General features: G+C 42.3%; 1 protein-coding gene across 8 annotated transcripts in view; it reads left to right on the forward strand.

Moving 5' to 3' along the window:
• Positions 1-24,873, forward strand: part of FRYL (FRY like transcription coactivator) — a 310,032-nt gene that overhangs the window by 270,821 nt on the left and 14,338 nt on the right. For all 8 annotated transcript variants that reach the window (XM_088475243.1, XM_088475244.1, XM_088475241.1 and 5 more), the window contains 13 exons: positions 2,534-2,631; positions 3,841-4,011; positions 5,052-5,192; positions 7,568-7,762; positions 8,111-8,272; positions 9,959-10,033; positions 10,226-10,402; positions 12,379-12,579; positions 13,183-13,353; positions 18,403-18,656; positions 19,580-19,787; positions 19,875-20,024; positions 21,115-21,213. In XM_088475243.1, coding sequence (XP_088331369.1) covers positions 2,534-2,631; positions 3,841-4,011; positions 5,052-5,192; positions 7,568-7,762; positions 8,111-8,272; positions 9,959-10,033; positions 10,226-10,402; positions 12,379-12,579; positions 13,183-13,353; positions 18,403-18,656; positions 19,580-19,787; positions 19,875-20,024; positions 21,115-21,213 — 2,102 coding nt within the window. The remainder of the gene's footprint in view (positions 1-2,533; positions 2,632-3,840; positions 4,012-5,051; positions 5,193-7,567; positions 7,763-8,110; positions 8,273-9,958; positions 10,034-10,225; positions 10,403-12,378; positions 12,580-13,182; positions 13,354-18,402; positions 18,657-19,579; positions 19,788-19,874; positions 20,025-21,114; positions 21,214-24,873) is intronic.

Consider the following 24,873-nt stretch of genomic DNA (forward strand, 5'->3'; position numbering starts at 1 on the left):
CAAGAGGACTGGTACGTTTAGGGAACAATACAGGTGGACGGGTACTTTTAGGGAACGATACAGGAGGGGCGGGTATGTTTACGGTATGATACAGGGGGCTGGTACATTTAGGGAATGATACAGGAGGGTGGGTACATTTAAACAACGCTACAGGGAGGCAGGTACAGTTAGAGAAAAGTACAGGAGGTAAAGTATGTTCGAGGCAAGGTACAGTAGGGTATGTTTAGAAAACTATACAAGAGGGTGGGTATGACGATACAGGATGGCAGGTATGTTTAGGGAACGATAAACATGGGCAGGTACATTTACAGAACGATATAGGACAGCTGGTACGTTTAGGGGACAATGCAGGAGGCCTGGTATGTTTAGGGAACGATACAGGAGGGCGGGCAGGGTACATTTAGTAAACGATACAGGAGGGTGGGTATGTTTAAGGAACGCTACAGGGGCTAGTACATTTAGGTAACATTAGGAGAGGGCAGGTACATTTAAAGAATGCTACAGGGGGACAGGTACAGTTAGGGAAGGGGGACAGGAGGGCAAGTATGTTCGTAATAGGGTACATTTAGGGAACTATACAGGAGAGCTGGTACGACGATACTGGAGGGCGGGTACGCTTAAGGAATGATACAGAAGGGTGGGTACGGTTTTAGGGAATGATACAGGAGGGCGGGGGTACATTTAGGGAATGATACAGGAGAGTGAGTATGTTTAGGGAACAATATAGGAGAACGGGTACGTTTAGGTAATGATACAGCACGATGGGTACGTTTTGGGAACTATACAGGAGGACGGGTACGTTTAGGGATCAATACAGGAGGGCGAAAATGTTTAGGGAACAATACAAGAGGGTGGGTACGACGATACAGGAGAGGGGGTATGTTTTGAGAACGATACAGGAGGATGGGTACATTTAGGGAACTATACAGGAGGACATGTACGTTTAGGGAACAATACAGGAGGGCGGGTATGTTTTGGGAACGATACAGGAGGATGGGTACGTTTAGGGAACAATACTATGCTTTCAGGTAACATTACAGGAGTGATACAGGAATGATACAGGAGGACAGGTATGTTTAGGGAACAATACAAGTGGGCACCTACATTTAGGCAACATTACAAGAGGGCAGGTACATTTAGGGAATGATACAGGAGGGCAGGTACATTTAGGGAATGATGCAGGAGGGCAGGTACATTTAGGGAATGATGCAGGAGGGCAGGTACATTTAGGGAATGATGCAGGAGGGCAGGTACATTTAGGGAATGATGCAGGAGGGCAGGTACATTTAGGGAATGATGCAGGAGGGCAGGTACATTTAGGGAATGATGCAGGAGGGCAGGTACATTTAGGGAATGATGCAGGAGGGCAGGTACATTTAGGGAATGGTGCAGGAGGGCAGGTACATTTAGGGAATGGTGCAGGAGGGCAGGTACATTTAGGGAATGGTGCGGGAGGGCAGGTACATTTAGGGAATGGTGCAGGAGGGCAGGTACATTTAGGGAATGGTGCAGGAGGGCAGGTACATTTAGGGAATGGTGCAGGAGGGCAGGTACATTTAGGGAATGGTGCGGGAGGGCAGGTACATTTAGGGAATGGTGCAGGAGGGCAGTTACATTTAGGGAACGATACAGGGAGCGGTTACAGTTAGGAAAAGGTACAGTAGGATAAGTTCATTCAGGATATGGCACAGGAGGGCAAGTTTGTTTGAGGCAAAGTAAAGAAGGGCAAGTGCGTTTAGGGAACGATACAGGAGAGTAGTGTATCTTATAAAATGTGAAGCAGCACAGTCATACACAGAGGTGAAAGCCCCGCAAATTCAGGACAGTGTAAAATATTAAATAGAGATATTTTCAGTACTATTTTATTCATATATGAACTAAGGATATTTTTTATTTTACTTCCTTACATATAGTGTGACCTTGTATAAACATTGTTTCCAGTGTAGAAAAAATGGGAGATATTTTTTAAGATTGGTACATTTGCTGATTATTACTTGTTTTCCTACTTCAAATCTTCCTGAGCCAGGTCTTTACTGGTAATGAACTGCTTATTTGGGGTATGAAAATGTATTGGTATATATGTGTCAAATTATGCACTAACTGGCACCCTACAAGAATCTCTTAAGTTAGCATTAGAAAACACAGACCCAGGGGCGTAACTAGGTATTTGAAGGCCCCATAGCAAAAGTTTGTAAGGGCCCCGATGTACCACCCAGTGTTGAAAAATGTATATGACACATGTAACTTTAACAAGGAAGATGGGCCCCCCAAAGCTCTGTGCCCCATAACAGCTGCACCCCTTGCACCTATGGTAGTTACGCCCAAGCACAGACCCCTTCTGTTACACTTCTGCTGCATATTGTGTGTGTGGGAATTGGGGCACATCTTATCAGGAGCCTTAACCCCACCACAATAACCACACATTCAGGTTCTCCCAAACTGTGCACAATTGGAAGAGTATAAACTAGAGACCATATAGTAGTTTCTAGTTCTGTTGCTCAGAAGCCTTCAGCAACGTGTATTTTACTTACAGGGTTTCCTCTCAACATCTTGTGCTTGTTGCCTCATCTGATTCAACATTTTGACAACCCAACACCGTTCTGTAAAGAAACAGCTGACAGAATAGCCAAGGTAGGTGCCTGCTTTTACCACTGCAAATCTAACTATTGTCTTAGACAGCAGAGGGAGTAGTGTGTAGTGGGGATGTCCGAAAGAGACATTGGGACAAAATTCTGAACTGTCCTATGTATTCTTTCCAGTATGGGTGAATGTACGCTGGGAAATTATATTAATACACCTGCAGTCATTCTTTCCTTTTATGGGCTGTGTGTACATAGTTAGGATTGAGGATTGAAGTCATCACCTTACAGTACAGCAAATGGGCAGCACTTTAGAACAAATGCCATTATCTTATATATACAGTAGCTCATATACCTAGAGGCATGACTGACATCTTGGAAAACAGAGCAAAGGGATGAAAACTTAGGGGCATTTTTTTTTTTTTTAAATGGCCCAAAGTATAATATCATCTTGTCAGGTCAGGATGCCCTGAGCTATGCCTCCAAGTAATATACCGTAGTAGGGGAAGGAAAATCCAGAGAGTTACTCAGCCCATTATCTGATCCAACCCTTAGAGTTGTCAAGAGGTCATTTCCATTGCATAAGGTGCTCTGGTTATCTCTGTAGCTTGATTTCCACCAAACCGTATTGCGTTATGGAGCAATATGGTGGATCTGCTAAAGTGGGGGTTTTCACAGGCCGAGTGAAGTTGTTTGAGTGAAATGTAATTTTGTAGAGCAAGATGACTGAAACAGGATAACTAGGTGGAGAAGGAAGTATTTATAAGGTGGTTCTTTACTGTGTAGAGTTGCTTATGGATATGACTTGAAGTTGTCGCACATCCCGACCTATTAGTGGGACACACTTTTGTGCCTTCTTGTTGCCTTTCCTGGAAAAGTGAAAGTGGCCGGACTTTGAGGTGTTTCAGTTTGATGTGGCTTGTGAATATTGTGCCCCTTATAAAGTTTATTTTGCTGCATACTCTGACCACATTTCTGGTTTGTGGATGAGTCTCCCCAGAGCAGAGAGTGGGCGTGTGCAATGGGCGGACCACTTTTACAATACCATTTTTTGCAGTAGGCATTAAATGAGGCCCTGAATATAAAAATATCTATGGATACAGTTATCAATTGTGTTTCAGTACTCCAATCACTAAGAGAATACACTTCCACTACTAAAATGTGTATTATGTAATGCTGTTCCTGTATTTTAGAATAGTAACATATAATTGCACTCTATATACTATATTGCTGTTATGTATTTGTTTTATCCCTTTATTAGATTTGCGCAGAGGAGAAAACTGCCACATTGACCAACCTGGCCCATATGATGAGTCTGTACAGCACTCACAGTTACTCCCGAGACTGCTCTAATTGGATCAATGTTGTGTGTCGTTATCTACATGACTCCTTCTCAGAAATCACGTTCAGTCTAGTCACCTATCTAGCTGAGGTGAGCGCTTGTGCTGTGAGCCTGAAACATACTTTCTCAAGACGTCTCAATCTAATTCCACAAAATGCAGTCATTTTCACTGTCGGGAAACTACATTTGCAGCCGTTTATTTCAGTTGAATTCCTGATGGGAATCTAATGTAATTTTACTAGAAAGAATTGCTCGTGTTTTATTAGTTTTTCTGACAACATGATCCATGTATTTACAAAGATACATTGGAGTAATCTATTACACTGCTCCCTTCTCTGTGAGAAATCTGTTCTTCATTCGGGTTGGCAAGCGCTCAGGATCCTGGCAGTTACCATCCCGATGCCGGCATGCCGACAGGATTAGGTATCCTATCCCTAGCCCTCGCTCCCCGTAGCCTAAACCCTCCCCCTAGTTCCTAACTAAGGGACGCCCCCCAACAAATGTAGGAACTAGCTCTGAATGGGGGAATGATACATCAAGTTAAATCCTGTCTCAGTAACTAGCTACTAATGAATGAATAGGTGGAACGTGTTTTAGCCCAATTCAAATGGCTTTGTTTCGCTGCTGATCACTAGAATACCCTGATTGGTGTTTATTACAATATTTGAAGGTTGAGGACTTGCTTTCTGAGGAACAGCCTGACGTTCCCTCTGGTAAGAAAGCACAGTATCCCTGTTTGTTTGCTCCCAGACTCCTCTCTGTAAGAAATGGAAGGTGCAGATAAACATCTCCAACTATCTGAGTTTTTCATCTGTAGGGGGAAACCCCCATTGTAGATGCCTCAGTGATGGGTTGCACAACCACCCCTATCCCTGATGCAGCTGCTTCTAGAGACCGGACTGATAAAAGTTTGGATTGTCTCCAGGAGTGTTTATAGAGTTACAGTAACATAATTACATAGACCTAATAGTACACTCACACTTCTGGGTTGCATAATTGGATAGGTATAATAGGAGAAGTTACAATCTGTGAGGGTGTTATGCTATTTAGTCTAACATACTAGACGGTTAATGTTTGTTAGTTACTGACAGCCAGAAAGTGAGATGTTAATGGTCTGTGTGTTGTTCCAGCTTCTGGAGAAAGGACTGTCCAGCATGCAGCAGTCATTGCTGCAGATCATCTTCAGCCTGCTCAGTCACATAGACCTCACAACGGCACCTGTAAAGCAGTTTAACCTTGAAATCATAAAGATCATAGGAAAATATGTGCAGGTAGGTTCCGTTTTTGTTTTATAGGGTTTTTTCCATCAATTACAGGTGTATAGGTTTTTGTGATTTTTCTTTTTATGTTCTGTGCATGAGTCAAATCTGCATATAGACGCCCTCCCACTGCATTTCAATTAAGTGTTTGTGGCTGAGGATTTGTGCAGAGATTGTTGTATATAAGTAGGACTCACTATTTAATGTCTAGATGAGATGCACTACTTTTGGTGTTATTGATTATGTGAATTCTTTACATTGTCAATTACTGTGTGTGTACAGTATGGTGTGATGGGCTGTGTGTACAGTATGGTGTGATGTGGACTGTGTGTGTACGGTATGGTGTGATGTGGACTGTGTGTGTACGGTATGGTGGGATGGGCTGTGTGTACAGTATGGTGGGATGTGGACTGTGTGTACGGTATGGTGGGATGTGGACTGTGTGTGTGTATGGTATGGTGGGATGTGGACTGTGTGTGTGTACGGTATGGTGGGATGTGGACTGTGTGTGTGTACGGTATGGTGTGATGTGGACTGTGTGTGTGTACGGTTTGGTGGGATGTGGACTGTGTGTGTACGGTATGGTGGGATGTGGACTGTGTGTGTACGGTATGGTGGGATGTGGACTGTGTGTGTACAGTATAGTGGGATGTGGACTGTGTGTGTACAGTATAGTGGGATGGACTGCGTGAACAGTAAGGTGTGATGTACTGTGCATGTACGCTATGGAGTAATGGAGTCTGTGTGTACGGTGTGAAGGACTATGCGTGTGTAGTGTGATGGACTGTGTGACTGTTGTACGGTACAGTGTGATGGACTGCGAGTACAGTACGGTATGATGGAATGTGTATTTTTGGTATGGTGTGATGGACTGTCTACGGTGCATACAGTATGTGCGAGGTATAATGCAGTCTATTACTTTACCCTCTGTGAAGCACCTTATCTATTCTCATCTCAGTATTCTGTTTTATCGAAGTTAGATGATTATACAGTGATAAAATGTGTTCTTCTTTATTGTAAGAGCCATTGTCCATTGAGCAAGGAGCTGTTTTGAGTTTTCAATGTCAATTACTTAATGTGCAGAAATGGATATTGTCCGCTTTATTACTTCATATATACTCCAGATGTTTTAAGACTTCTTTTTAACCTACAATGACTTCTCTGTCAGATGTCTTTCCCTTTTGGCTGCTGGAAGAAAACGCAGCATTCTATAATGCATAGGTCTGTATAGGAATGCCCCCCAGCACTAGGTCAGCTTGCTGTAAACTGCTTTTATGTCTCTCTCTGCCTGGCTGGGGACTTTTTTATCTAGGAGCAATGAAAGGAAAACGGGTCAGGGCAATAGTTGCAGTAATGGCATCTTTCCGTGACACCGTGTAATATTCTCTTTTGTGTGCAAGCTACAGGCTCATACAGTGCTTGTCCTTTGCTGATTATACATCTCTGTAGCTAATGTGCTGTTGTAGAAAGGACTTTTACCATCCAAGCTCTGTGAATAGACAGGTCACCTGCAAAAGTTATAAATTATCTCTACCGCAGTTCCCGTAGCTCTCGCCATGCGGAGGACAAAAGCATTGTAATCTCAATCCTCAAATACCCCTAACAGACCATGTATTCAGGATTTCTGTCAGTGGATACAGATGGGATAATTACTGATCCAGCATAATAGATGGTCATCTGTGCATACAGTAGTTAATGAAATCATGAAAACATAACCTGTTGAGAGTGCCTGAGGGTTAGAGTTGAAAACCCCTTACAAATGGTTAGTTTGGCTTTCTTGTGGATGATGATATAATACAGCCTTATTTTTATTTTATTTTTATTCTATTTTAAATTGTCAGACAGCATCTCATCTCTTTAAATAATTATGATTGTCTGGTATGGGTAGAACGAAATAGACAATAAATATTAGTCCCATTTGCCTCTTAGATCATTGTTAAGGTGCGTACACACTAGACGATATTTTACATGATTCACCCGATTTCAACGCATCGGAACAACAAATCGCTTAAAATATGTCCAAATCATGAGTGATGCCAATGCGCGTACCCGCAGGACGTACATCGCATCTTCGGATCTTGTCTACTGCAGGCAAGATCTGCCAATCTCGTACACAACGCACTGGAAATCGTTAAGAACGCACGATAGATTATTGGTCAGATTGGACACTTTATTGCACCATATCGTATCCTGGAGTGCTGGGGAGAGTTCAAGGGAAATCGCTCACGATATTGCATCATGAGCACCTCGTCTAGTGTGTAGACACCTATACATATAAACATTTATTGTCACACAGTAAAGCTGACTAGTCAGAACAGCGTTCTATTGTATTCATCATGAAGAATGTATTGTCATGCTTAATGCTACACGTCTGTGTGTCCTATCAGAGTGCGTATTGGAAGGAAGCGCTGAACATCCTGAAGCTTGTGGTGTCTCGCTCTGCCAGCCTGGTTGTTCCGAATGACGCTCCTAAGTCCTATGGAGATGTGGGTTCTCCTGATATCCCGTTCACAAAAATATTTAATTGCGCCTCAAAGGAGCTTCCTGGAAAAACGTTAGATTTTCATTTTGACATCTCTGAGGTGAGAGGATCTTGTATTTAACGTGTGATGGGTGTTGGAGACATTGTCATACCCTAAGTGCACTAGTGAGCGCATATGTTTATAGGATCTGTCCTCAAAAACATTGTTGTTGTATTATACAATCGGTAATCACATTGTATGACCTGTGAGTGTACATGCATGCTGTGGTGTAGTGCAATGTTTGGGGCACTACATGCGGACAAAGTGGCTCTTCAGTAGAAATACTGTCCAATACCTGATTATTTATCTTTTATGCGATCTTCATTTCTTCTCTCCATGTTTGATGAGGTTGATACCATTGGTCTGAGCAACAGTGCACTCATGATGTGGACTTGTGTTTCCATCTAGACACCGATAATAGGACAGAAGTATGGGGACCAGCATAGCGCAGCCGGAAGAAACGGGAAGCCAAAGGCTATAGCAGTGACTCGGAGCACATCATCTACATCTTCTGGCTCCAACTCCAATGCTCTTGTCCCTGTCAGCTGGAAGAGGCCTCAGCTCTCTCAGGTAGAGCAGAAACTCTCATGGAAGTTGCATCTTAAAGGGTTTGACCTAAAAGAAAAATGTATTGTGTTGTAATGTATGAGGCGACCTTTGTGAGAACTGTACTTTAATCCCCTCACATTTTTATTCTGCTGTAATGGTCCCGGTGTTCCCGGCCATGCCGTGTCAGAGCGGTTGGGTTTGAAGGTATTGGATGGCTGCCTCCCCAGGGTCGGGCACTAGAAGTAACGTCTCTGTGTTCGCTGAGTGTGGTTGACAACAAAAGAGCAACCCAACATTTCTAATAAATATAGGCATCTGTAGCAGAGACATGATGCAAAAATGTAGACAGGGCCTTAAATGGGGGTGGGCACGAGGCACTAGGACACAGCACTGATCCACCCCATGACACCTGCATTAGGCTTGCTGGGTGCCTGGAATGGCTCTTTGTGGCGCCTTATAATTATAGTAAATGTTGAATATGATTGTAAGGTCGACTCACACATTGCAATAGAATATTTGTAGGGGAAAGCATCTTGGGATCCTGCCTCACAAATAATAAGAGCTTTATTTTATAACAGCCCAGGCTATGGGTTTGATGTTAGCAAGTATAGACTATAAAGTGCTGCATTGTTGACCATTCGCATAAAATGTGAGTCATGCACAGAAACTATGGATATATTTAAATACTGACTTGTGCTTCATTCTTAACACTTAAGTAGCAGCTACTGGTAAGAGTGGTTTTAGCGTGTATATATGCCTGTGTACATATAGATTTCATTATATTACATCACTGGTGTTTAGAGATTGCAATAGGAGTGTGTAAAAGCAATTCATATTTCAGGAGATGCACATTCTGGATAGATAAGTGGTTCTTAGGATCGATGATGTAATAGAAGTCACTGCAAAGATGGTTTAGGACAACTCGTAGTTTAGGAGAAGCATTGAGATGTATGGAAGCGCTATACCTAGCAGAGACTGAAGATCTCGCTTGCAGGTAGTAAATTAGGAAGCACTTTACTATAGTTTTATATTTCTACATTGCACACAGGCCTAAGTAGAAGGACATAGTAAGAGCATATTAGTGGCTGTAATGTAGCTCCCTTTAGTAGACAATATGTAAAGATTAGACAGATGTTCATGGTATGTTTCCAGTTATCATTGTAAAGCCTTTAGAAGTATATTGTGTGAGGTTTTTATCTTTAAAATTGTCCTGTTTGCAATAGAACAAGTAATTGGTTGGGCTTGTGTTGATTATATAATACCCAGACATGACTTGGCTGAAATCCTTATACTTAATCTGTACTATGTAGGTGACTCATCTCACAGGTCACACACCGCATTTGTGGAGTGAGGGATTTTAATAGCTTTACCCAGACAACTGCGTACACACACCACATGTCCATTACATCATATTCATCTCCTCTTACACTACATGTTATAGGCAGTCTCTACAAGGTATAATTATTACCATTCCTGCACACAAGCTACATTATTTTTTCCATGGTGCAGATGAAAATGATTAGGAATTTAGAAGCATCCGGTGTATATTTTTAGACGTGAAACTTGACATGAGACCGAACTTAATTTCTCTTACTGTAGCTTATTCAAGTTGTCTCTCCTCCTTTCTCATTTCAGCTGAATGGTTTATTTATCTGAAGTTAGTTTCATGCTAATTTTGTTCTCTCTCGTGTGACTTTTTCTCTGCAGCGGAGGACACGAGAAAAGCTAATGAACGTCCTTTCACTGTGTGGGCCAGAGTCTGGCCTTCCCAAAAATCCATCTGTAAGTGTGCCTTGTTTTCTGCCTAGCTGCTAATTAAACTTGCTCTAATTGTGCTCCATGTATTTTGCATTGCTCAAGCTTATTAAACACTGTGCAAACAGAGCTTCCTCACCTGATAATTGCCACAAGCTGGACTCACACAGAGGAGTTGAGTGTTTAGAAGGCTTCTGTTCTAATCTCTTCTCCCGACAGGTGGTCTTCTCATCAAATGAAGATCTGGAAGTCGTAGATCAGCAAACCAGCCTAATTTCCAGCACAGAAGAAGCCATTCAAGAGGAGGAAGTGGCTCTGGAGGACACCAGCAGTGAACAGCAGTTTGGTGTCTTCAAGGACTTTGACTTTCTGGATGTTGAGTTGGAAGATGCTGAGGTGAGACCCCTGTGTCTAGTTCTAAATGTCGGCCATTCATCTCTCAGAGATGTAATTAGTTGAACATGCTAGGGTAATTGCCAGAGCAGTTTCAGAAATTCTAATCAGGTAGTAAAAAGAAGGTAGATTTGGACTACTAAAAAGTGTGAGAGAAATTTAAATAAAATCCTAATTATTTACCAACAAAAAGTTTACCAAATGCTAGCTCTTACATAAAGAGAGAGTATAACATCATCGAAAACGAAATGCTGAAATGGGTACTACATCAGAGATGTTAAATCCCCCTGCACGCCATTTCTTTAGTTAATGTGACTGAGGGTGAGATGTATCAAACTTTCTAAAGAGGATAAGTGGAGATGTTGATCATAGCAACCAATCAGATTGTAGCTATCTTTTTGTCTATTACATTTTATAAAATAAGTAGAAGCAAAACACCTCAACTTGTCGTCTATTGGTGGTTTGATACATCTCCCCTTCACTGACTGCAAAGACTGAAAATACCTGAATGTTAGGGATTCAAAGAGAACAGCATTCAATTGGATAGGAACTGGTCACATGACATTCTCAGGCTCGCATAGAATGCATGTAGCCATCACATTTTGATCTATGCATTGTGTCACAGCTATTTGCGTTCGGTACAGTAGTCAGCTGTTTAATGCAGGTTAAACTGCAATAACCCCTAAGGCATGCCTCGTAGTTTGGGCGTAAGACGTGCCTCATAGTTTGGGCGTAAGACATGCCTTATTGGACACCTTCACATTGAAAATGATTTAAAAAATCTAAAGCCATAATATTTCCTTTTACTATATACTACAACAGTAAACAATTAAAGCTCTCAAATAGCAGCTTGGCACGGTCCTGCTCAGGTCCGCAATCAAGGGCCTCATTGTTTTTCAAGCTATGACTAGATTATTGGTCATTATTTATAATTATGCAGAGATATGATAAGCACAGGCCCCCTTTGGTGCTGCCGAAGATGACCATTGCCTTGCACTGAGCATGCTCCTACATAATACTGTACATTCTGATAGAATCCCTAAAACAACAGTGTCATAGCATTACTGCATTTTAAAAGTAATGTTTCCCTTCTACTCTGCTTTATTAGTTATTATAGTGTGGGAAATAAATTCTGCTGCCATATATGTGGTAATATTGTCTCTCAGAGTCACTTCATTTTTCAATAAACTAGATGTAAACATTTCAGGAGCTTATTGTAATGTGAACGCATATACAGTATAGTACCGTAAAGGGGATCAGATCACTTTAGTTTGTGTGGTTGTTCTTAAACCAAATAGCCTTAATGTCCTGGCTTTCGTCTGTGCTTTTCAATGATGTGCATGTATCATCAGTGGTTTATTTTTGTTGCCTCTGGATACAGCACAAAGTTGCTCTATAGGTACAGCTAGATCAAATAAAGAGTACAAAGCAGTACTGTATCACAACTCAAGGCAACGATAACTTACCTGCTGCAGAAAGTAAAGGCAATGTATGTAACAGCTCTGTCCTCCATCTCTAATCATTAGCACAACACAGGGAAAATCTCTGTACCTATGAGGCTACAGAAATGGAAGGCTTTGTTTTGCATACCCCATAGGTCATATTCATAATGTTGTAATGTAAATATGACGTTTTCTCCTGGCTCTGTGTTTGTCTTGTTACTTATGGTTATTTGTGTTTTCCTTTTTTGCTAACCAGGAGCTGCAGGTAAGTTGCAGCCTGGTGGAGTGGCTTGTTTCAGTTCTGATCCCATGTGCTGTTTGTGTGTGCTGTACATAAAACATGTAAGGTTTGCTGCCTGATTAATTGACGGTGTACACTGCCCTATGTTTCATTATCGTATCCGGTGAAACATGCTGCTCCTTCTAACTGTTTCCGAACAATCCTCCTCTAGCTTGTATTGCATTGCCTGTGATTTGTGACGTCCAGAGGAGGGTCCTACATATGATGTTCATGTATGCTACTTTGTTACTTCAAAGGGTGAAAGCGTGGACAACTTCAACTGGGGAGTCCGCAGACGGTCTTTGGACAGCATAGACAAAGGCGACACCCCGTCTCTACAGGAATGTCAATACTCAGGGAGCACGCCCAGCCTGAATTTGACCAATCAGGAGGACACCGATGAGTCTTCAGAAGAAGAAGCACTGACTGTCAGTCAGATTTTGTCTCGTTCACATATGGTATGATATGACTCCCACTCTGTGCTTTGCATACATATGTGAATTTATGACAAGCAAGAACCCGATAGTCTACTTAGTTTCCACATTACAGTGCCGCCTTGTTGTTGGTTTTTCTTTTATTATTCTGTATCTCTAAAGCTGGGTACGCATTAGACGATATTTGGCCAATCCAAGTGATCAGTCTGATATATTGTCAGTATCATCTAATGTGTATGCTCTATGTCGGGCCATGCGCTCCGCCGTTAGAGGTCGTCAGCATCAGGTTGTCCCTACATGCAGCTCAATCTGACGATGTGACGGACAACCCCATGCAGCGGGAGGCGGCTGGTGCTGACATATCGTGCTGTCGGGCACTGGATCGTTTTTTGTACCGGCCGCCCGATATTTGTCTAGTCGCCCCTCGGATCGCTGAGTACACATATCGTTTTATTTTCTGCCCAATTCGTTCCAAAGTGCATTTTAAGAACACATTTAATCTCATATGTGACAAATGCTAGGAGTGGAGTTACTTTATTTATGTGTATTTTCTCACAGTGCATATTAACTGTTGATATTGATATGCATGTTTTATGTTGACTGTTGCCTATTGTTTGTCTCCCGTAGCTTCATAATGACTCTACAGTGGAGGACATCATGGCCGACCATGTGGACCACTTCCTCCAGTCTCAAGACTCAGTTAGTAGTGCTCTGACAGAGGAAGTGCTTCAAACCAGAGCAGAGACCCCCAGTGTGGAGGTGACCCCTCCCGATAATGCTAACAGTCAGCTGCCTGAGGTGGGGAAAAATCTGGGCTGGTGCATGGCTGATCTGGGATCTTTTTAGTTTGTCTACTAGATTTGTCTTTTGATTTCAATGCAGCTGTCCTACACATCAGATTGAGATCTTTTATGTGTTGTGTTTTTTTTTCTGTTTAATATTTTTAACCTGTTTGGGGGTCTTGCTAGCAGTATTATTTCTGTACATAATGGTGCAACCTTCTCCCCCCCCCCCCCCCCCCCAAATGGTTACAAATATTTATTATAAGGTGATACCATCAGTTTGGGTGTATTTGTTAATTTATTGTACAATTTTGGGCATGGTTATGTTGATTCTAGAATTCTATGTTTTTCTTTTGGTGCTTCTTGTAGTTGATTGGTTTTTCAGTCTCTGTGATTGGGCTGTAATTGGGGTTAGGACCTCAGGCCAGCTCTGTTAAAGATTGATAGTTAATTACCATGGTGAACACTCCAAAGCCAAAATCTCAGGATCTCAGTGTTAAATTGCCTATGTGGATGAGAGAAGGCAGCTAATTGGAGACCAGTCACTTGTAAGTATTCTGTTTCATCACTCATATCATTTTCTTTTTGTCTCTATAGAGCAATAAGGAAACAAAATAATAGAGAAATTATACTATGATCTGTTATAACATAAAAAACACCTATTGTAGTTATGGCTCTATGTACAGATGTGTCCTACATTTGTGTCCTTACACACCTATACTTTTTGTGCCGTAAGGCACAAGTCCCGTGCTGTGAAGTTTTTCCTCAATTTTGCTACTTTTTACTCAGTTTTTCTACTTATTCCTACTTTTTCCTCAATTTTGCCTCTTAGTTCACCGATAGTGTTCTAGATACTTAGGATTAGTGTTTTGGCTCAGCTAAGTCACAAAGTCCATGGTGCGCTAAACGGAGCTATTTGGCGTGATTTGAGGATTAGTGTATCTGGACCCATCTGTAGGGGAACTATGCGAAAATGTAGCTGCACTTTCAATATCTTGTAGGTGTACGTTTTTTTGGGGGGGTAATAAACCAACCAGAAGACATTGGAAAGTTTGGTGTAATTTCAAAGGCATTGATCTTCCTCTATTTTCTTAATAAGGTTTTCCACTTTCGGGTCTCTCCCGTTTTAGAGATAATGCCCCATCATCCCTACCATATCTATCCCGAGTCATCCATTGTATACGGTTACTGTTGGCACTGAGCTGTGCCATTTGTAAGGTTGGACAACAGGATTTTCTTAGATGTTGGATCATGTTGACTATCAGATAAGTCACATCTATGGCCCACCAAAGATGAGTTCTTGTTCCAGAATAGACAAGCCCTTTAATAAAACTCAAGTTGCACTATGATTGCTCATTGCAGTCGTGCTTTGGTAAATAATTGTCTTAGTCATTATTGTGCTCTGAAAAGGCTGTGCATATAATTTAAAATTGATTATTTTAACGAATAGCCTGCAAAAATATTTGATACTTACATAACACTTATATTTAATCCCATTACCACTTTGCTTTTATTTTGTAAACACTCTGTGAGTTATTACAATTTGAGGTAAGTCAATTTAACTTGCATCCACATAATTACCAAGTGATTTATTCAATATAGAGGAGGACAAAAGTCATTCCCATTTTATCTTGAAATGCCTTGAAGAGTGATATGTGCCGATTATGAAGCTAAAAGTAACTGCTAATGATTAGTTGTGTAAACTTGGGATCCTTTTTGTACTTGATTCAGTGGCAAGTGATCAGTCGTTCTGCCTTGCTTGTGTCATTTGTATAGCTGGACATGTATATTAAGTGCGCAATTTTCTTTGCTATTTTGACAAATGATGGCTTCATACAAATGTGCTGACAAGTAGATCTCATCGCATCTGGACTGGTACAAACAGTTGTGTTGTAGTGAATTTGTAGACCCGGTGTTAATGTTGTTTGCTTACTATACATCAGAGATCTGTAAGCTGTGGCTGCCTTGATAGTTGCATTTTATATGTATATATGTATGTGTATGTATATATATATATATATATATATATATATATACCGTATATACTCGAGTATAAGTCGACCCGAATATAAGCCGAGGTACCTACTTTTACCCCAAAAAACTGGGAAAACTTACTGACTCGAGTATAAGCCTAGTGTGGGAAATGGCAGCAGCTGGTAGTGCCCCCAGTAGTAATTCCCCCTGGTTGTGCCCCCAGTAGTAATCCCTCCTGGTAATGCCCCCAGTGGTAATCCCCCCTTTCAGTGCCTCCAGTAGTAATCCCCCCCTGGTAGTACCCCCAGTAGTAATCCCCCCTTTTAGTGCCCCCTGTAGTAATCCCCCCCGGTAGTGCCCCCTGTAGTAATCCCCCCCTTGTAGTTCCCCCAGTGGTAATCCCCCCTTTTAGTGCCCCCTGTAGCAATCGCCCCCTGATAATGCCCCTTGGTAGTGCCCCCTGTAGTCATCGCCCCCTGGTAGTGCCCCCTGTAGTCATCGCCCCCTGGTAGTGCCCCCTGTAGTCCCCCCCCCCCCCTAGTAGAGAGTGACGTGAAAAGAATAAAAAAATAAATAAACACTTACCTTAAACTCCCGCTCCTGGTCCCGCCGCTGTCCGCTCCTCCGGCCGCTTTGCATGGGAGCGACGTCGTCATGACGACGTGTCTCCCATCACCCACTGCGGGAGCCGGAAGATGGCTCCCGCAGTGGGAGCAGCAGCAGCCGCTCTCAGCGGCTGCTGATTACACCAAACACGCAGCTGTCCACTTTATCTCCCAGGTTTAAGAGGCCTATTCATTAGGCGACCTGAAAAACTGAGCGACTAGCATTCAGTCCTTCAGGTTGCCTAGGTGCGGTGCCCGCACTGAACGTCATTCAGTGCGGGAGGCCGACCTCCTATCTGAGAACATGCCGAACCTGACTATCGTCAAGTTGATGAGCATGTTCCACAGATAGTCGGCGTGGGCAATGGCCCAGCGTGCACACGCGACGCTGGTCCTTGCCGGCTATCCATTAGATGACTTTCTGAACGATGCAACCAAAACCTCCTGGTTTTGGTCGCATCGTACAGAAAGTCGTCTAATGGATATGCCCCTTTAGTCCATAGACCCTTTAGTCTAGAAAAGCTGTTGCATCATCCCTTACATCTTACACAAAAGTCATGCTGTTGTTTATAGTCATCTTGTTCATTCTTGTGTCTAGGATTCTCTATCCTTTGGAACTCTCACTGTATCAAACAAGGATCCCTTCCATTGCTTTATAGCTTGACTTATTTTTATTCTGGAATATAAATAAATGTTGCATCCAAAACTTTATGTATTTTATGCTATGTTTCTGATGGGAAACAGTCGGGAAGTCGATTTACAGGAATTCCGACCGCCACCTTCCCGACTGTATAATCCCGGCAAGGGTTAAATGACTGGCGTTGAAATCCCAACGCCTGTCATGTTCCCTACCGCATACACGCACTTTACAGACAAGAGTCTGCCTTCCAATCTGGGAATATACAGCACATTCTTTACTAATACTGCCACATTGTTCCCATTTGTATTGGAGCATATAAGTAGACCGTTCCCAGTTCCTTCAGTGGTGTTACTACTTCCATCTGCATGTTTTCATATACGGAATATCTTTCTATTCTGATGTTCATCTATAAATCTGGTTTTCACAGACTTTAGTGTTCCACTTTAGGCCTTCTTTCCAGTGTGGTAATATATGGCAGTGTGGTAATATGTGGAAAGAAGACTGCACAGAAATATTTCTACCATGTGGTTATACTTTTCTTCAACCTTTGACTGGATTAACTCTACTGTTACTAGCATTACATTTATATGCTCCTGCATGTAGTTTCCTCATTCTTCATGTTATATTTTTTCCACAGTATAAACAGCTTATTGTTTAAAACTGGATCTTTCATGCAGCTTGTGTAATGCATCTCATATAGTTTTTGTGGTAGTGTCATATCGTATGTGAAGTTTCAGGCCATTTTCAACTAATAAGCTGATAGTTGCTTGTGTCTGTCTCATTCTTAAGCAAGTCTTGGTTACTAACGTCAGGGCTGTTTGTAATAATAACCTCTTGTAATTTCTCTCTGGATATCCCCTCAACCTAAACATTCTACAGTTTATAATTATCATTATTCAGTGTTACAATTGTAATTTTTAGTTGAGTTCCTGGCCATTTTCTTTCTTTCTTTACTCCCTTTGACAATTCACTGGAAAATTGTGTGGATCATTCAGTTGTGATGTCTGAGCTCATATATGTTTCTTGGTTCAAACATCAAATGCACCAAGAAAGATTTGGGGATATTCTTTACTGTTGCCATTTCATATGAATATTCATAAACTAAAATTAACTATCAAGATTCTGATAAGTGTTCATTATCACAGCAAAAAGAGTTTAGAACAGTGGTAATTAAAGACAGGACGTTTCTTATGTTATACCTTGCCTCTAGCTGTCGTTGTGCTCCAGCAACTAGTAACTGCACCTGAAATTTGTGACTACAACTACTTGGTAATAAAGATTACAGTTTCATTGGCATTACTAGGGGGGTGCTGTGGGCTGCACCTTGATTGGTGTTACCAAGTAGCATCATCCATCCCACACACCCCTGTGTCCTGAGAGGCTAGGGGTTTTCCAGCAGCTCCCAGAGCTGCTGTGTACTGGGCTGCAGTGGTAGGCCAGAGAGACTGCTGCCGCTGAGCTGTAGCAGCAGTCTCCTCTCCTCTGCCTAGATTTGCACCGAGCTGAGAGGCTCACAGCGCAAATAAAGTTTTTTATTTCTAGTTTTTTTTCTAAGGTGGTGTGACCACGCCTTCTGCGATTAGACCACACCCACTATAGTAATGGGGCCCAGGATGACTCTATACAGCCCTGGATATCAGTCATTCTGCTTGCCATGTCTGTTGGTCCTCCATGTTTACAGTTGATTACATATTTTGTGCCATAATGTTGTGTAAGAAGCCCGACAGGCCTGCAAAGTTTAATTGTTATGTTACTCCACACCCAGGGCCCTGTCCCCCAGTGCTCTAGATTTCCATAATGTGTATTCCTTTATTAGATTCAATTTAATAAGCCCATTTGTTTTCAGGATGGCAGGGTACCAGTAAAGGATGAACAGCTAAGCACAGCTAGCGAAGACACCGGTTCATGTCTCACACAAGACCAGCAGGAAGCTCTGATTTGTCAGGAGCCCCTGGAAGTGGAAGAACCATGCGATGTCCAGGAGCTGCCCGCTCCTGACAGTCCCCCGGAATCTGTCTGTGAAGATGATGTCACGCTTGCTTTAAAGGAGCTGGATGAGCGATGTGAGGAAGAAGAGGCAGACTTCTCCGATTTTTCAAGGTTGGCTTATGGTGTTGGTCGCATTGCGAATCCTTTTTTTCTTTAACAAATGGGCTTTTAACTATTCTGTAATGTTGTCTCCTCAGTAAACTGTTAATAAAGTTCTGATACACGTGCATAGGCCTTCTAAGCTTGCTCAGCTAATGCATTACTGGATTATTTGCCTGTGACTGTTACAGCATTGTGAAAGTTAAATGATGGCTCTAGGTTACCCATTTTACTTTAGACATCCATGTAGTGAGCTTCAAATGTCTCCTGCATCCACTATATAAATGATCACAAATGAAAAGCTTTTAGCATTTCTTTTTTGCAGCTGATCTGAACACCTGATACCTAGCAGTGTATTTTATGACAATCCTACCATGCTGGTAGCATGTTAAAGGCCTCCTGCTGCAGATTGTTGAAGGCCTTCATTCGTATGTTTGCTGAGCAAGTGTATCACATGTGGGGAGTTTTGGCAGAAAACAGACTGTACAAGATCATTAAATTGATCGTCCTAGAAATGGTTGCTGTCTTGTTGTGTTTCCTACCCCATACACAGATATTACTTTAGATAATTAAAAAAGTGCATCTGCAGCAGCCACCCTTGGCCGCTCTCCAGCAGGTAATTGTGTATTCTGCTTGCACGTCCACAAGAGCAAGCCTAACATCCAGATAGCATATAGATGGCAGTGAGCAGTGCTGTGTTTTACTTCCTCTATGGAGATGTCGTCTTCCTTTTTGATAAGCAAGGAAGCTATGAAATTTATCTACTCAGCCTGTGTTGTGAGGCTATTTGGGAATCTGAGTCTGTAAGTAAGCTGTAGAAATAAATGTAGTTTTATTAGATGATATTGCTAGTGGTATTTATTTTAGAAGGGTCCTGTGTTTACATTCTCAACAGACTACTATTGTACTATTAACACCTTGTGTTCTACTTGTAGCCAAGATGATGGGGAACAGGACGGCTTTGCAGAAGTCCAGACCTCTCCTCCCCCTTCTCCTTTTATGTCTGCTATACTAGCTGCTTTCCAGCCAGTGGCCTATGAGGATGAGGAAGAAGCGTGGCGCTGCCATGTCAATCAGATGTTGTCGGAGACTGACGGTTCCTGCGCTGTGTACACCTTTCATGTCTTCTCCAAGCTGTTTCAGGTTTGTAAATTTAGGACGAATGCCCACTAGGACAATGCATATTGGCACATGTGTTATGTGAATAACGGTTGTCTTATTTCTTTGTAGACTATTCAAAGAAAGTTTGGAGCTATAACTAATGATTCCATTAGCTTTCTGGGAGAAAGCCTGCAGAGAATAGGCACAAAGTTTAAAAGCTCCTTAGAGGTGATGATGGCATGCTCAGAGTGCCCGACTGTCTTTGTGGACGCTGAAACGGTAAGAGTCGAGATTTTGTTGAGCATCGTCAATGATCTACTCAAACATAGTCTCACTATACAAATAACAACAACAGGTTAGTTCTTTAGATTTATCTGGATTTCAGTGCTTATGAACTAACCAGGACTTTACAGGTGGTTAAGAACATCCAGGGTTGGACTGGCCCACAGGGGTACAGGGGAAATCCCCGGTTTCGGACCTCAAATTATAGATTGTTACTCTACTAAATGGTCAGTCACATGGTGGAGCAAGACCACTGATCAACATGGGGGCTTGGTTCCCTTCAATAGAAATTACACCAAGATTTGTCTAATGGTGATACATTACTCTGTGGCGGCTGGTTTCACCCCCACTGGTGGAGGACCACTCCCCTTGAGCATGGGCCCCTAGAACAGCATTCTTACGGTGGGCCCTTCTTGTCCCAGTCCTACACTGAGAACATCCCTTCATATACTATAGTTCAGTTTGTGGGAAATACAATGAGTTATACAACATGTATTACATTCAGTCATGTGCACATATAGGGTCCGATTCTGAGTCGAAGACAAAGTGGCTGTGTTTGCTTTATGCCGTGAAAGCCAGATTTACTACCTTACGTTAATGCGAGGATCTGTACGGCTATAAACGAGCAGCCACACTGCCCACTGTGTAATTGTCATCGTCAATATCGGCAGATGCACCTGCCCCAGGCTAGGTGCAAGTGATCAGTCTGAAACTGGCTTCCTTTCACTCAGAATAGCACGGAACTCAGGCTTTACTCCCATGACATTCCAGCGAGTTAGATTTCTTTCTTGTGACCTCAGTGTTGCTGCCCTAAAACGCCCATATTAGAGAGATCTGGCCTACATCCATTCGATTTAGAATCGCCCAGAGATGCACAAAAATGCGGAGGTTGCTGAAACTTGCGTGAAAGGAGCCACGACTGATTCAGAAAGGCTCATAGTCTTCCCATTTATAGATATGTGTTAACCAAAATAATTTATTGTTAGTGCAATTTCAAAAGGCACAAAAAATATACTTTGAATAAAAAGTGTGTTTTCATATTAAGTTGTTTCCATTTGGAGATTTGACAGATTGCCTTGTGTTACAGCTCATGTCATGTGGCTTGTTGGAGACACTGAAATTTAACGTGCTAGAGCTGCAGGAACATCTAGACACTTATAATGTGAAACGGGAGGCTGCAGAACAGGTACTCATTCACCATGCTTCCTTTTATCTTTTGGAAATGTGACAGTTCATAGAACGATCGCTTTTGTAAGACAGTATATTTCGTACAACACCCCTGCCTAAAGGCAAAATGAAGTTGTTTTCTCAAAGTCAGTTTCTTTTTTTCTGTTGCGATGTTGTTCAGTGAACTACGGTTTGTCGGTTTGTCGCATGCTGTAACTCCATCTCAAATACACATAATATAATTTATCTTCAAACTGCAGATATTTTCATGGAATAAGGATACTCCCTGCTTTCAAGGTATCTTCCTGTTAAAACGGAAGACTTAAAATATTTGCTATATACTTTTTATGCCTTAAGGACATGATCACTAGTATTTTTATGTCCAGTAAGTCATTTTATTATATATGATTTCTGAGCGATAATTGAGACTGCAGTTGCTTGGCTACTAAATGTCGTCCTGCATTAGCTCCAGATGACCTTCTAATGAAAGTGGGATTCTGCTGGCCAGACAGCTGTGGTGATCAACATTTGTAGAGGTCCAAATTGATCATTCTACTAACAGAACATAAAATGTCCATGGAAAAGAGGGTGTCTGAGACCTAATGCTCCTTATTTACAATTTTCAGATGTATATTAATGGCAAAGATCGAGTTCCCTCCTCCAGAGCCACTCACAGCTACATCCCAGTGGTTGTCCTTAGAAAATGGGCTGACATTACGATTTGTCAGGGGCATTTTCTCCATCACTTGTGCTTCACTGTATCTTGCCAATCCCCTCCACTGGGAGTGCAGAGTCAGACACGGACTGCCAAATGTGACCTTGTGCACGATGCAATATACAGTATATTCTGCAGTCTATTGTTAATTAGACTTCCTTTGAAGTTCCAAAACAGCGAACGCATTTCCAGCCAATGAGTGCACACAATCTCCATCAGCTATAGAGGTAGCACACGGCTGTCTCTTTCCCAGTGATCTACAGTATAATTAAAATGAAAAGGATCTGACCCTCCCCTACCCTCCGTAGCCATCTCTGCTTCTCATGATTCCATTTTTGTTTTGTTCTCCTGTAAAAGATTAGTAACAGGACCCTGTCCCTGCTTTATTTAGTATAGTGACGTTGCTCTTTTTGTTTTTGTTATGTTGGGGATTGCAGTCACCCTAGTCCCTCTGGGAATGTCATAATCATTGACAGACTGTGGAAGTCCCATTTTTATTGTTGCTTTTTGTATCCATAAACCATGTGACCCCCCCCCCCCCCCCCATCTCCAATCCTACTGCCAGCATGTGCTTGAACAGTGTATGGAAGCCCATAAATAACATTTGTTATGAGTAACTTAGCAACCCTTTCTTCTCTCTCCCACCCTGTTTCCATGCCCCTCTATGACGTCACCTGAACCATGACAGCCTGACTTTCACACATCCGAAGATAGAATAGACTCCATTTTGTAGGAAACCCATGCTAGCACAGGAAAAACATACAAAATCCACACAGATTGGGCCCCAGTTAGGAACCCATGACCCCAGCGCTGTGAAGCAGCAGTGCTAACCCACTGTGTCGCCCCTTTTTAATTTCTATGAAATCTGTTTTTCTTTCTCAGCTGCGTTCTTACATATACAATTGTGCTATAGGTCTTTCGTAATGACACACCTAACAACCCGAGTCCTATTCTATTTAGGATTTTCAATCTTACACAATCCTGTTCTTTTCTACTGTAAAACTGACGTCACAACATCATAGACAAAATGCTGCTCTTTCCTCCTTTTAACATCTCAATGAAAATGTGAGGTATATAGTAGTCAGACTGTTTTGTTACTTCTTCAAACAACTTATTGAATGGCTGTCAAGAGAAAATAAGATTTACAGTGGACCTTGCATCCATGTCACTAATTGAATCTGGCACAGTATTCCTCAGAGAGTCTCCCCTCCTCCCTCACTAATGCAGACCTCCATAGTTAATTCACTAAGTGAGTAGCTTTTATTAAATTGAGCCGGCCAGAGAAACACATTCTTCTTTCTTCATTTGTTGCAATCTTTGAAGGTTAGCCAGAGGGTATAGTGATTACTACTCTGAGAAGTCTATAAATAGCTGGAAATGAGTTGTCATAAGTAATTTCTTACAAAGAATGGTTATGTTCCCATGTAAAACAATCACTGTTGGATACTATGTTCTGCTACAAATACAATTGTTTTACATGTAGTAATCAGCCACATAACTCGCTGGCATATTCTGTAGCTAAGGTAGGATGTGCTTAGCATAATGATATGTGCCCCATATGGAGGGAACAATATAAAGTTCCCCACATGCCTATGGCAGCCATTACTTTAGATCAGAGATTGGGAACCTCCTGCCCAGGGGCCGTATAAGGCCCTCAGAATCATATGGTCTGGCCCTCTGAGCTTTTCTCTGCTAGCCTTATCTGGCTAGCAGGGTGCCTAGAATGGCACACTGCAACTAGAATCTTTGCAGCAGTGTCGCCTGGAGTGTCCTTAGGACGCATCAGACGGTCACACCGCAGCCCTTACAGTTCCGGCATTGCACGCGGAGGGGGCATGGTCTGCATCGGGCCCGCGAATAATGTTCTATATATCAAAATGGCCCTCAGCAGAAAAAAGGTTCCCCACCCCTGCTTTAGATGCATGACATGGGTGAGGAGAGACCACCTTCCCAGTGTCCCACAGGAGAGTTTTGGTTACTGCCACATGTAGTTACTGGGATATCCATCTGGCAATACTGGTGGCAACAAGGTAAGTGGCCCCCTATCCCCAGGGTTCTGCATGGTGTGATGCAGTTAGGGTCAGGTGCCTGTCATAGGGAGGCTAAAGGGGCCATGTACCTTTCACTGTAGCCTTCACTCAGTTTTTGGTCCAGAGGATGTGTCATCCCTTCAGCACCTTTTACCTGATGAGGCTTCCACCAGACATGATGCAGCAGCCATCTTCTGGTAGCAGCTGCAGCTCCTTGTCCTCTCTATCTTCCCTCTGCTCCACAGGAAAGTAGTGTTGATGTTTATTGGGGTGCTGTTTTTTTTCCTGCATGCTCTTCTTTTCTTTGGACGGCGATTATTTCAACTCCACATCTTCCTGGATTTTGCCGCTTCAGCTGTCCTGTCCTCTCCTTTTCTGTTAGTGCCTGGGTAGTGCAGAGGCTATTGCAGAGTTGACGCAAATCGCTGCACATTCCATGAAATTGAATAGGTACCCCAATTCTTCCTCCCCTCTCACAGGAGCTACAGTAAGAAACATTCTTACTTTGTTTCCCGATCAGGGCTGAAATCCAGCAGGAAGAAGGGAGTGAAGAATTTAATGCAAGCTGTTCTGCAGATACTAAATATTTATGACAACAAGGAATCACATTCCTGACTGTTGCTTTGTAGAGGAAATAATCAGTTTCCTTCTTCACATCTGGAGGACCTTGAGTGAGGTGTGGACCAAAATTAATCTTGGGATTCAGGTCTCTCTAACAATGATACGTTGAACTGTGGTTCTTTAACAAAGACTGATTTATTTGAACTCCAGGTGGAGGAGTTCCATTCTCCCTGTGTATGCCCTGAGACTAGAGGGCCCAAATTATCCCTCTAGTAGGGCAAGGAATCTGAGCTTTAGATGACAGAACTCTACTCCTCTTGGGAATCAGCAAAGAGGAAAACAGACATGGATAGCAAAGTGTCTGGTTCACAAA

Source organism: Taudactylus pleione, unplaced genomic scaffold (assembly GCF_031769625.1).
Source record: "Taudactylus pleione unplaced genomic scaffold, aTauple2 ptg000169l, whole genome shotgun sequence".
Lineage (NCBI taxonomy): Eukaryota > Metazoa > Chordata > Amphibia > Anura > Myobatrachidae > Taudactylus > Taudactylus pleione.